The sequence below is a fragment of the Genypterus blacodes genome, unplaced genomic scaffold (genome assembly GCF_046128005.1).
Source record: "Genypterus blacodes isolate CSIRO-AG114 ecotype Tasmania unplaced genomic scaffold, CSIRO-AGI_Gbla_v1 ptg000133l_1, whole genome shotgun sequence".
Taxonomy (NCBI): Eukaryota; Metazoa; Chordata; class Actinopteri; order Ophidiiformes; family Ophidiidae; genus Genypterus; species Genypterus blacodes.
Window position 1 is genome coordinate 1,999,276 of NW_027466935.1, and position 12,619 is coordinate 2,011,894.

General features: G+C 46.2%; 1 protein-coding gene across 1 annotated transcript; it reads left to right on the forward strand.

Moving 5' to 3' along the window:
• The first annotated feature begins 1,769 nt into the window (after positions 1-1,769).
• On the forward strand, positions 1,770-12,512 carry rab14l (RAB14, member RAS oncogene family, like). Its single transcript, XM_076164371.1, has 9 exons — positions 1,770-1,852; positions 1,933-2,075; positions 5,816-5,874; positions 6,208-6,261; positions 6,850-7,027; positions 7,570-7,636; positions 8,792-8,879; positions 9,741-9,771; positions 9,855-12,512. The coding sequence occupies exons 3-9, from the start codon at positions 5,823-5,825 to the stop codon at positions 10,030-10,032; spliced, it is 648 nt and encodes a 215-aa protein (XP_076020486.1). The 5' UTR covers positions 1,770-1,852; positions 1,933-2,075; positions 5,816-5,822; the 3' UTR covers positions 10,033-12,512.
• The last annotated feature ends 107 nt before the right edge of the window (positions 12,513-12,619 follow it).

Here is a 12,619-nt window from a genome sequence, read left to right on the forward strand (position 1 = left end):
ACTGGAAGTGCAACACAATGCACTACTTCTGTGCAGCGGCCAGTCTCCTGCTGCTGAGAATGCTGCTGTGATAGAAAGAAAGAAAGAAAGAAAGAAAGAAAGAGAAAACGAGGAGACAACAACTCAGATGGACATTTTGTATAAACAGCTTGTAAATAACTAATCAATACTGTGTCCTCTTGGCCGTTGGTGTTAAGGGCTGGGTGAGTTTTACACGGTGTGATGTTACTGTGTGGCGATCGGCGAGCACATTCAGATCGCAGCTTTTGTCACAGTGTTAAAGATAAATAATGTAAATACTTCTTTTAAACACTGCTGAAGTTGTCAGTGCTTAGTTGATGGAATATTTGGGGTATTATTTGGTGCCATGAAAGGAAAATCTTTATTATAGTTATGAGTTCTGTGCATAAAGTATTTTTAATAAATTATCCATTGCTGATTGTTTATATCAGCAATGGATAAAGTCACTGACTTCAGTTTTATAACGTCTTAATATGTCCCCTTCATATATTTACAGTATGTCTATGTTTTATAAAGTCTAATATGTCTATTTATGAAATCACACTTATTGTTTCTGTGAATTTAACAGCAATTAATCACAGTTAAGGAGTTCATTTTGTTATCAAGATCTTATGTGATCATCTTTACTTTGCAAAACAAATCTTATTTTTTATTTTGCTGCTCAGTTCAGGCGATGCTTATTAAGTGAACAGCATGTGCTTTGTATTCATGATTCTAATGCTGTACACTGAATGCATGTAATGTTGTCAACTACGATATTAAAATATTTCATATTTTTAAGAGAAAAAAAAACAGGAGTGTTTGCTAGATCATCACCACATCATAAATTAAATCCTACAAAATAAAAGGAAATGGAAGTGTATTTGTCCTTATGAAGATGTCCCCACCAAACAATGAATCAATAGAATATAATTCACAATATAAAACACTGTGGTAGCATTTTACAGTAAACAGAACCATAAAAGCTACAACTCCTGTGATTCATGATGATATTATTCAGCAGAGCCTTTGTGCGTTGAATGTTTCCTTACATGTTTACAGCAATTCTATTATCTTAAATCAACACACTATGACTTATATACATGGAGTTTATTGCCATACACTAATCACACACCAGCATGTATAGCATACTGTGTAGAAGCCTTGTGCTAAGTGGTTGTGGAAGAAGATATTAGGATCAAAAAGCTTTGGGCAGTAAGATCCAAATGTGTATCCAATCTGGCATATTTGAACCTGGATTTGAATATTGGACCTCAAGCTGCCGGCTGGAGGAAAGTGGAATCATTATTAAAGCATAAACGGGGTTAAATGTATTGCACATCAAGGAAATTTCATCTAGGAGACGGTACAGTTAGCAACATTGTAGTCTGAAGTACACAAAGTAACTGTTTTGGTGTTAAATGTATCAGTAATGTCCCTGTACAGACACAGAAAAGTACCTGACCTCCAGCCATCCATATTCTCCTGCTCACCCAGCTGATAGTAGCCCAGATGTTCCTCTTACCGAGATGTTCCTGGGGGGGATCCTGATGTGTACCAACACTGTGGTCTCCTCCCAGTTTGACCTGCGTGGATCACCTCCCTGACACGGGCAATAAAACTGCACTTGGGTGTGTAATATCCACGCAGTTACCTCAGAATGAACCTGAAATCGTCACTTGTATCTGTAAATGTGTGAAAACTACAACACAACAACGTCAAAAAGCTGAAAACATGCTGAGCTGCATTTTAAAGATCTCGCCTGATGATGTCATCGTCTGCTGCAGCGTTTGGTCGCTACTAAACGCTTCACCGGCCCGTTAAACGGAGCGACACACACACACCTGCTCAGGTGAGTTTGCGCAGTGCCGGTGTGCGCGGCGCAAACGGCCCGCATGAGCTGATGTATTAATCGTGCTCTTTGTCCCACAGGCCCATTGTATCCAGCGGAGGAAACCCTGTGCAGCGATCAGCCATCTTGGACAGTCAGCTCTGACTTGAGCCACAGGATAACCCGCATTAGCTTCTCTCCAATAGATCTGAACCGCACAGCTCTAATTAACGCCTCACACCCGGTAAGGACTGATTCATGACAACACCTCAACACACTCGTACACACACACACGCAACAACAAACACATCTGGAGACGCTGCGATCATAACAAGGAGATACTCGGAACAGTCTGACGCTAGCCCGTCGCTGTTAGCCACCGAAGCTAACCTGTGTGACTGATGGTTGATGGTTGTGTTGCTTTCACCTGGAAACAAGACGTCCTTGTGTTTTACGATCAGTGTAACAACAACATTAACCTGCACAGCGATAACTATTGTTGACATGCTTAAGCTCCGTAAGCCGATCATTGCTCCCAGCTAGGAAGATACCATGCTAAAGCTATGTTTAGCTGCCGTTAGCTAGAAAAGATGTGATGTAAAGTTCAACACACAGGGTTGATCAGCTGTGTAACAGCGATGTCAGTGACATAGTTATAGATCGATATACCTCCGCTAATAAAGGCGATCATAACAAACGCAATTTGTTGGCAAGGAGCCCCGCTGATCTCCGCCAACATATGACGGTGAGGAGGCTAACTCGAGCTAACTCGGTTGTCACATTTGTTTATCTCGGGGCCGTGATCGTTATCAGCCCGGATCACCTAAGTGATTAACCAGGGGACACTTTATTTTGTTTTTGTTTTGCGATCGGGTATCGATAGCTTGAGTGCTAATAGAGAGCAGCGAACACACGGAACATGAGCTGTCACTGTGCCGGGTGTTGTGCTAACGAAGCCAACACTCGTAAGCTAACAGACAGCGTTACGGCGTCACGTCGCCTGTAAACATAAACTTGTTTGTCTTTTACTGCCTCGGGCGCCTCTTATCATTATGTGTGTATTGTATTGAGGTGTTAAGTTCAGGCGTATTAAGTTAATAACACGGGCGGCAGTGCAGGATTAGAGACTGAACGTTAATTTGTGCTAACAGTGCTAGCCTCCCCTCTGTGCGCTTGATTTCACGTTTTCATAACGTGGTCTCAAACTTGAACCCAGCCCCATTATTTGTTTTTCAGTTGTATATCAAATGTGTTTTAGCTCAGTGAAAATAGTTAAACTGAAGGTGTGTGTGCGACAGGCTGCTGCACCTGTGCTGCCCTTTCACACTGTGCTGTTGATGTGGCTGATCACTAGTCACATGATCTGATCAGTGTGTGGGGGCAGTGTGTGTGTGTGTGTGTGATGTGTCATTAGTTCCTGTTGTTGGACATCCTCATCAGTATAGGGAGTGGGCGTAGAGAGAGGAAAAGCGGCGATGACGGCCTCTGTGTGGAGGAGCCATCAGGGTGTCGGGGTGAAGTGCTGAGGCTGCAGTCTGGTCACATGCTGCCGTGACGCCGCCCTCCTTCTCCTCCACCGATTTGATTCTGTTTAATGAACACAGAAGAAAAGAGATTGAAGCACATTTTGTTTGGTTCCCCTCCTCCACCTCTTCATCTGTTGACTTCCCAGCACACTGCAAACTCTCACACTGGGACCAGAGATGTCACATGAGGGTCATGTGACGAGAGGCGGCATAGGAAGGAGGAGGAAAGAAAACGCCTGGAAAGGTTCAAATGGGATTGAAAGGTTAAAGCCGGTGTGTGTGATCTGTCCACCAGCTGCTTTGCTTCCAAACTTTGGGGAGGAAGTGGATACGGGTGATTTAAAAGAGTGGAACGAATCCAAGTGGAAGATGCAAATTCATCCACTTCAGTCTGAAACGCTCTCACAGGTTTAAACAAAGCTTCAGATCCAGACTTGGTGCATGAACAGTGATCAATCACACTGGAAACATACTGATGTCATCTTTACAAGAACCACAACCATCCATCCATTCATTCTATATACAGCAATGGCAACAAATGCAGAAACAGACAAGACCAACACTTTACAGTGATGAATGTTATTGTCTTCATTTACTATCAATCCATTCACTTGTTGTTTCTTTACTATTCATAAGTGCAGCTTTAACATGGAGAAGCAGCTTAGCCTATCTGGGTGAAGTGTTAGGTCATGTTGCAGGGTTTGCAGAGCTGTGTGTGTGCATGTGTATGTGTGTGTGTATGTTTGAGCCAAGTCTTTCCCGGGGCCCAGCACAGCGGAGGCCTGCAGCCGTGTTGTTAACATCGGCTTGTTTACGTCGTGTCAGTAGCAGAAATGCCATTATTAAGGTGAACCGTGACGACTCCATTTATAATTGCTCTTCAAACAATTATGGATAATTGATTATTGGTCAGTTTGCAGCTCCAATCCTGCATCTTCAGTTGGTTGTTAATTAGATCGCAGACTTAAGCTTGAACACAACACAACACGTGAGACGTGAAGATGCTCTCTCTCTCTCTCTCTCTCTCTCTCTCTCTCTCTCTCTCTCTCTCTCTCTCTCTCTCTCTCTCTCTCTCTCTCTCTCTCTCTCTCTCTCTCTCTCTCTCTCTCTCTCTCTCTCTCTCTCTCTCTCTCTCTCACACACTCAGTGATTTAGGTGACACCTCATCGCAAATCAAGCAGCACCAGCAAATCAAGCAGCACCAGTGCAGTCACACACTCTGGATCTTTGTCACATCAGCATCTGTTCTCCTCTACACTTGTGTCATAAGACTTTTTGTCCCACTCCTCTTCTGCTCCCTTTCCTTATTAATCCTTCATGCTCTCCCCTCGTTTCGGCATTGAATGACCTCGCCGAGCTGCAGAGACAGAAGGAGGGAATTCGCAGCGGCTCATTTTGCAGATCGGTGCTGCCAGACTCCCATGTGTGGGATTTTTGAGTGTCCGATTCTTGCGCGGGTCAGGGGGTCTCGAGTCCTTTGATGGAGAGGACGACGGAGACCGAGCCTGAGTCCTGCACAAACCGTCTCTGCCCGACTGTATAAGGAACCCGGCGCCCTCCTCAGAGCATTAACTGAATCGAATCATACAGTAACATCAGACTACTGAAAGGATCCACTCCCAGGTGTCAAACTTGAATCATGCCAGCCATTATTCAGCAACAACAAAGAGTGAATTTGATCATCTTTTAACGCTGAGTCACTCATATGTATACACAAGAGTAGCAGCCATGTCCTCCTATGTGAGATTGAAGGAAATGAGGTAATTCCACTTCCCAGTTACAACCGCAACATATTCTTAGTTCCTTATTTTGTCCTTGCAGGATGTTTTTTTTGCATTTGAGCTCATGATGAAACACAAGCGGACATATTATTCCTATCTTTAATCAGATTCCGGCTGTCACTGATGCTTTCCGGATTTATTAGGTTTTAATGGCGTCATCGTGTCTGTGTGTGTGTGTGTGTGTTTGTTTACGCACTGATTTATAGCCGCTGTGGAAGTGTGGTGTTTTGTTTATTTTTATGGCTTCATTGAAAGGGCGCCCAGATGAGGGGCGGGGCCTCGCTGCACACTGACAGGATTACAGCCTGTGCAGACAGACGCAGGCGCTTACTCGAGCCTTTGGTTTACAGGCGTGTAGGCTCGTTTGTCTCCAGCCCTCTTCTTCCTCTATACACAACTTAATGTTTGTGTTCTGTGCTCATAATGTAGCAAAGACTATGAACTGTCCTCAAGGCACAGAGAGGATGTGTGTGTGTATGTATGTGTGTGTGTGTGTGAGTAACTGGTCCAACTTGTGTTCCATGTTGAGTTCAAGTGCTGCAGGAGATAATAGTCAATCCAAGCGCTACAGCACCATAGATGCCCGATGTGAGGGGTGAAATTAAAGAATGTCCGATGATGTTCACACAGTATTGGATGCTCTAACCTCACTTTCGTCTTCTTCTCTTCTCTTTCAGAGCCAAGATGGCCACCGCACCGTACAACTATTCCTACATTTTCAAATACATCATTATCGGTAAGTGAGCCACGGAAAACATACACACACACACGTCACCAGCAGGCCCGGAGCCCATCCCAGATGCCGGCTCGTGTATATGATCTAAAGCTCCCTAGTTTTCAATTAGATGCAGTCACATGACATGGCAGCTGCTGCGTCACCAGCCTATCCATGGTCTCCGTGCAGTGGAACTAGCAGTACACTTTGAAGGCACCCGTTCTCTGACATTGCACCATTTTACCCCCCCCCCCCACTGTTAGAATTTACAGCAAGTAATAAAAGCTCTCTCTCTCTGCGGGCTTGTGGTGTCTCTCTTCCTCTCATGGTTGACCTGAGCTTTCCTCTCCACAGGGGACATGGGAGTAGGGAAGTCATGTTTGCTCCACCAGTTCACAGAAAAGAAATGTAAGTGCCGCCCTCACCTCCACCTTTCTTCAATCTATGACTGTGTCTCAGTGTGTGTGTGTGTGTGTGTGTGTGTTGGTTTGCACCGGAGTGCCTTAATCTCTTTAGATCCATGAAAGCAGCGGAAGTGTGAGGCTCTGCAGCGAGAGGCTCTTCTTCTGTGTGCCAGTCAGCTGCAGCCTCCCATTAGCATTCAGCTCTGTTTTGTTTAGTGCCACTATGAACAAGCCAGATGCTGCATGCCTCATTCATCCGTCCTCGATCACATCCTGCACACACACACACACACACACACGTAGGGATTTATGAAAGGTTTTGAATGTCAGTTGGAAAGAAACTCGCTGTTTTCCAGATGTCGGAGGAGAATGATCTATCTGATTACTCCACATAGTGTGATTGATAATTGATGCACCTGCTGTTGCCTCACAATGCAGATGAGGTGTGTGTGTATGTATGTGTGTGTGTGTGTACATGTGTATACAACAAATGTATAGATGTTTCACTGTGGTTACTGGTAGCAAATGTTGAGTGCGAAAAAGCAAACAGAGCTCTCTCTCTCTCTCTCTCTCTCCCTCTCTCCCTCCGCAGTCATGGCAGACTGCCCCCACACGATCGGCGTGGAGTTTGGCACGAGGATAATCGAGGTGAGCGGGCAGAAGATCAAGCTGCAGATCTGGGACACGGCGGGACAGGAGCGCTTCAGGGCCGTCACCCGCTCCTACTACCGCGGGGCCGCAGGGGCGCTCATGGTCTATGACATCACCAGGTACACCGGGACGCCCTCCCATACCTCCCTCCTGACCAAACAAGGACTGCTTTGCCCAGTGGCTTGCTAAAATAAACTCTGTCTGTCCAGTCCACACCCAACCAAGTCCTTAGGGTCACAGAAACCTAAATTGTTGAGGTCATTTGTTTACTTTAGTGTTAAAGTGCTGATAGGTAGGAGACGAGTCGAGTGTGTTGATAAGTGCGTTTTCCATCCGCAGAGATAATAGTTCCATATCCTGTAGCTGAGGGGTGTGGCTTTATTACAGTAAAGTGTGGAACGTGGCCCGAAGCAGATTCCAAGGTGCAGTTAGTCGGTGAGGTTTGTCAGGATTGAGGATGAAGATGAAGAAACTGAATTTGCCTGTAAATGGAGTTCACAGGAGCTCGTACCTCCGGCCTGTGAGAACGCAGTCCGGATGCGTCTGTGGGGGGTCGGAAGAGGCCACGATGTTATTAATGAATCGATGACTGTGACGCAGGTGTTTGTCTTTCCTTGGCGTTGTGGTAACTGCCGTGTCCTTGTGTGTCCATGTAACGCAGGAGAAGCACGTACAACCACCTCAGCAGCTGGCTGACTGACGCCAGAAACCTCACCAACCCCAATACTGTAAGCGCACACACACACACACACACACACACACACACACGTACACACGTACGTCAGTGGCACATTTTCGTTCTTCTTTCCCCCTCATCCTTCACCCGCCGTTCCTCCTCCTCCTCTGTCATTCTCTTTCTCCGTCTCTTCCTACCAGACTCCTCCATTTCTCAAATTAGATTCCTCTGTAAATATGATTAGCGTTCAATCATACTCCTCCCATTTACCGAACGAGTCTGTGTGTCTGTTTCCACTTCCACACCGATTTTCAAATCAAATAGCAGGATGTGATTACTATTTACTTTTTCTTGAAGTTGAAGGAAGTTTATTTATATCCAGGTGTTTTCACTCGGCTTCATTTCTTCCTAGAGCTGCAATAACCACACAGCTGTAATGGTCTTATCCATTTTAAAGGAGGCGTCGTACCCACAACCCACTCTGTCTTGTAAATATGAGATCATCTTCTCTTGATGAAGCCCAGGGGAGGAATAGAAATGATGACTTAAAAGTTGCTGCTGCAGTACCTGAGGGTGGCCATGTGATGTCACTATTGAGTCAGTTCATGGCTCATGCCCTGTATTCAAGCATTTATATTTGACTATTACTAACTCAATGCATGTGGCGTATTGTTTCTTTTGCCTGCATTATTCACACACGCTCTCACCGCCACATTGGTAGAAACACTTTAAAATACTATAAGCCTGCACGTAAACCAAATTTGATGGTCAAAATCAGTTAGAACCCTGGTTTTGGCGCCCTCTGTCGGCCATTATAAACACTGCAATACACTCTGCCGATGGCTTCATGTTTGACCCGGTGAGGACACACGTAGAGAGCTGGCTCAGGATGAACACGAGCAGCGGAGGATCGTCCCTCTGCTACAGCTGGAACAGTCATTGTGTTACATCGTCGCAGCACGGCTCCATCTCTGTTGCCAGGGGCGCTGCCGAGTGTGCAGTTATAAAAGCATTGATTATTCCGTATATTTCTCAATCGATCTCCTGGCGGACAGCTTGGTAATGTAAGAGCTGCAGCGTCGCCCCCCCAGGGCTTTCATCAGCCGCGCAGAGGCCTTGAAAGCCATTTTTCTCCCTCTGGCAGACAGTCGGCAGGATTGTCTCACCCCGTCTAACCCTGTCTCACCCTGTCTCGCTGTGCCCTCAGGTGATCATTCTCATAGGAAACAAAGCAGACCTGGAGGCCCAGAGGGACGTCACATACGAGGAGGCCAAGCAGTTTGCAGAGGAGAATGGTAAGCATGGCGGGGAGCTTTTTTTTTGGGTGTTTTCTTTCCTCCCTTGCTGCTGGCGAACCGACCCGACCCGATGGAAACACCCGAGCTGCTTTGGCACGGCTCTGTGCAGCTCGGGTGTTTCCATTCAATGCTCACCTCATGGGAGAGGGAGGGCGGGCGGGCGGGCTGAGCAAACAATCAGTACATTTCCCCCCGTATATAATAACTCATAGCTGATCTGCAAGGACTGACGGCAGCAACACGCTCTCACACACACACACACACACACACTCCACTCCTGTGAAAGCTCACTACTTTTCAATCGACCCACTAAAGTCACATTCTGTCAACTGCCTGATGGATTACCTGCACGCTGAATGAGCGACGGTTTAGAAAACATTAGAGAAATTAATCGCTTGTGACGCAAACCAGAGCAAAAGAACAAATCTCATCCAATTTGGACTTTTTGGTGCCTCTGCACCCCGGCTCTGCTCAGAAGAGTGAGTAGAATATTGTAAAGTTGACCTTAAAACTGGGGTCTGGGCTTCATTTAGGTCAGCTTGGCTCTGGGTGCAGCAGAGGAGGAATCAGTGGCCCCATAGTGGAAAAAAGGCTCATTCATCTACACTGAATAATCACAGGGCTCCCAAAAAAAGATTCATTATGGAAACAAAAATGAGTCTCTGAGGTCGAACTCCAGCGGGAAAAGAGAAGGTTGGTAGAGCAGAGGAAGAGGAGGAGGCGGCATGGAAAGAGTGAAGTGAGCGGAGATCTAGATTGAGGGTAGATGAGGACTTGGTATTTGTGGTATGTGAGTACTGGGCGACACTGCTTGACTCCATCGTCTTGTCTCTGTGTGTGTGTGTGTGTGTTCTACAGGTCTGTTGTTCCTGGAAGCCAGTGCGAAAACGTAAGACACCACCCCGCCACTCCAGCCATCGCAAGTCAGATTCCTCCCTCTCTTCCTGCCTCACGTCTGTTCTTCCGTTTCAGGGGCGAGAACGTGGAGGACGCCTTCCTGGAAGCCGCCAAGAAGATCTACCAGAACATCCAAGACGGCAGCCTGGACCTGAACGCCGCCGAGTCCGGGGTCCAGCACAAGCCCTCCGCCCCTCAGGGAGGCCGGCTAACCAGCGAACCACAGCCCCAGAGGGAAGGCTGCGGCTGCTAATAACCGAGCAAAACCTCCATCACCCTCGCTCTCTCGCCCTCCTTCTCCCTCTCCGTCTCTCTCTCTCTCTGTCCGTCTGTCTGTCCTGCTCGCCCTCTGCCGTCCCTCATACATTCCTCCACCTCTGCACATTCACTGTCCAAACCTTCACCAGGAGCAAGGACTGATGTTGTGGCCCTCCTCTTCCTCCTCCTCTCCATCTGTCCACCTCTGTTAATCTCTAACCGCGTCTGTGTCCTCTCGCGTCCCTCCGCTCCACCAGCCTGCCTCCTCCCTCTCTGATGTAGTTTCTCACACACTAACACACACACACACACCTCACACAGATAGTTGTAATCTTCACATGATGGCAAGCAAAGACTGTTTTTTTTTTTTGGTTTTATAGCTCTATGATACATAAACACTGCATTACGTCATCGGCTCTTCCCTCCACCCCCCAACGTCTGTCTCTCGCTCTCTCTCTCTCTCCCTTTTCCCTCAATTTTTTTTGTCAGCTTTTGTGGGATTGGACAGTAGTGTAAAGCAGTACAGAGGTGGAGGCTCGTAGGCGTGTGTCAGAGGAGTGCGCAGGTTCCAAACCCGTCTGTGGCTTTCAGTTCAAATCCCTGTGAGTTCCTCAGTTATCTCAGGAGAGAAGAGAGGGAAGGAATCATCCCGGGAATTCTGCCTGAGATATCACAGGAGATATCACAGGAAGGATCACAAGTGTGTTTGCGTGTGTGTGTGGCTGTGCATGTCTGTGTGTGTAAGTGTGTGTGTGTTTCATGTTGAATGGGGATTTGTTTTTTTTGACTAAGTTAAAATGACACTTTAAGGAAAAAAACACAGCTTTTCTGTTTTCCCCTCAGATTCATTCTTATCGGTTTCTTTGCACTGCCGCCCCCCTCTTCCTCCTCCACACACACACACACGCCTCGCCTCAGAGCCCCTCCCCTCCCAGCTCATATCCAACAGTCTGTCCTTACCAGCATTTTCTTTGTCATCGTTTGTTGCCTTATTATAATTCATGTTATTACTATTACTGTTTAATCTCACTGTTCCACTGCACTCGCTACACACACACACACACAAGCGTGGTGTCATTGGACTCCCTCCTCCTCCTCCTGATGAAGTCTGCCCTCCCTTTTTGTGGAAATGGGAATGGGTGAAATAGCGTCATCGTGTCAGGTGGTGATGTCATAGAAGTTGCTTGGGGAAAGCGGTCTGGCTCTATAAACACACGTATAACACTCCCCCGAAGCTGACCTGTTTGTTCATCAGGCTGCTACCTCCTCAGCTTCCTGTAGTCCGGCACCAAGCAGCATGACCCCGACCCCTGACCCCCGACGATATGATAAAAATTATCAGTTCTATTTTTTTGTTTTCTGTACCAGAGTGATTCCCTGATTGGACAGCTGTACATATCGCTTCTTTAACTATCGGTATTGACGAACGCGCTACTTTTAAAGGGTTCTAGAAAACGATCCGCCGGCTCGGCCAAGACCTGTACAGTTGATGTGCTAGTTGGGTTTGCCTGTAATTCATGCTTGGGGGGGAAATTCTGTAACATAGTTTCTATGAATAAATGTATGTAAAACGGACAGACACGTAGACCCCCCCCACCCCACACACACACGCGCCCCCCCCGCCCATCACACTACTGAAGCCTGGCAGTGGAGGTGAGAGGAAGAGAGGCTACGTGCAAACTAGTATTTATGCCCCGCGGAAGGCTCGATTCCTCTCATTTTCTGTGTTTGGAGTGGAGAACGGGACACTTGTGTTGAATTTATGGAATTCTGTTTTTCCACCCCATCCTCCTCTGCGTGGGAGGGGCCTGCATTGCTGTCTTAATTTGGGGGAGGGGAGGGGGGCATTGGTTTTTGTTATTGTTGGAAGTTGGCGGGTTGGGTCTTCCTTTATCCTGTGTACCATCTCTCTCTCTCTCTCTCTCTCTCTGCAGTCTGAGTGACCACTTCCTGCTTTTGTCTGTCCACAAAGTACAAAAAAAAAAAAACGTACATATGTATAAATTTTTAAGGAGCTGTGCTAACATTTAAATGCGTTCTTGCGTGTATATGATTTTAAAATGTTGACATTTTGATTTTAATAATGACAAAATACTCTAGACAGAAAAAAATAAATTATACATAACCTCTTGCTTTGTGTGAGTTGGTGTTTTTGCTCCGTTTTCTTGATTTGTCTAATTCTTTGGCTTGTATCTCTCATGTTATTGGATGAGAGGAAGGAAGTCCAGGTGAGTAACTTCCTGTAAAATATAAACAAAAACACAACTACAAGACGACAAAGTGTCACCGAATGTGAATATGAAGACGTTCAGCTCCCAAAAAAAAGTTACACAACTCAAGTTACACAACTTTAAATAAGGCATGCAGTGTATTAAACATGATCCATGTATTTCAAGTAGCACAACTCTTTTGTACTTTATTGCAACAAAAATTGCACCGAGGCTAGAAGGGCACAGATCACATAAAGGGAGAGGGGGAGGGGGAAACAAAAAAAGAACATATTTACAAAGGAAAAGAAAAGTCTACAAAATTGGTGAGGAGGCTTGGATACTAAGGAAAAGTAGTGGTATGGTCAGTAAAGA

Excerpts from the sequence above, each read along its gene's own strand:
- rab14l (XM_076164371.1), top strand. The coding sequence starts at position 5,823 with ATGGCCACCGCACCGTACAACTATTCCTACATTTTCAAATACATCATT. Across the intron at positions 5,875-6,207 it reads TTTCAAATACATCATTATCG|GGGACATGGGAGTAGGGAAG; the intron begins GTAAGTGAGCCA and ends TCCTCTCCACAG. Across the intron at positions 6,262-6,849 it reads CCAGTTCACAGAAAAGAAAT|TCATGGCAGACTGCCCCCAC; the intron begins GTAAGTGCCGCC and ends CTCCCTCCGCAG.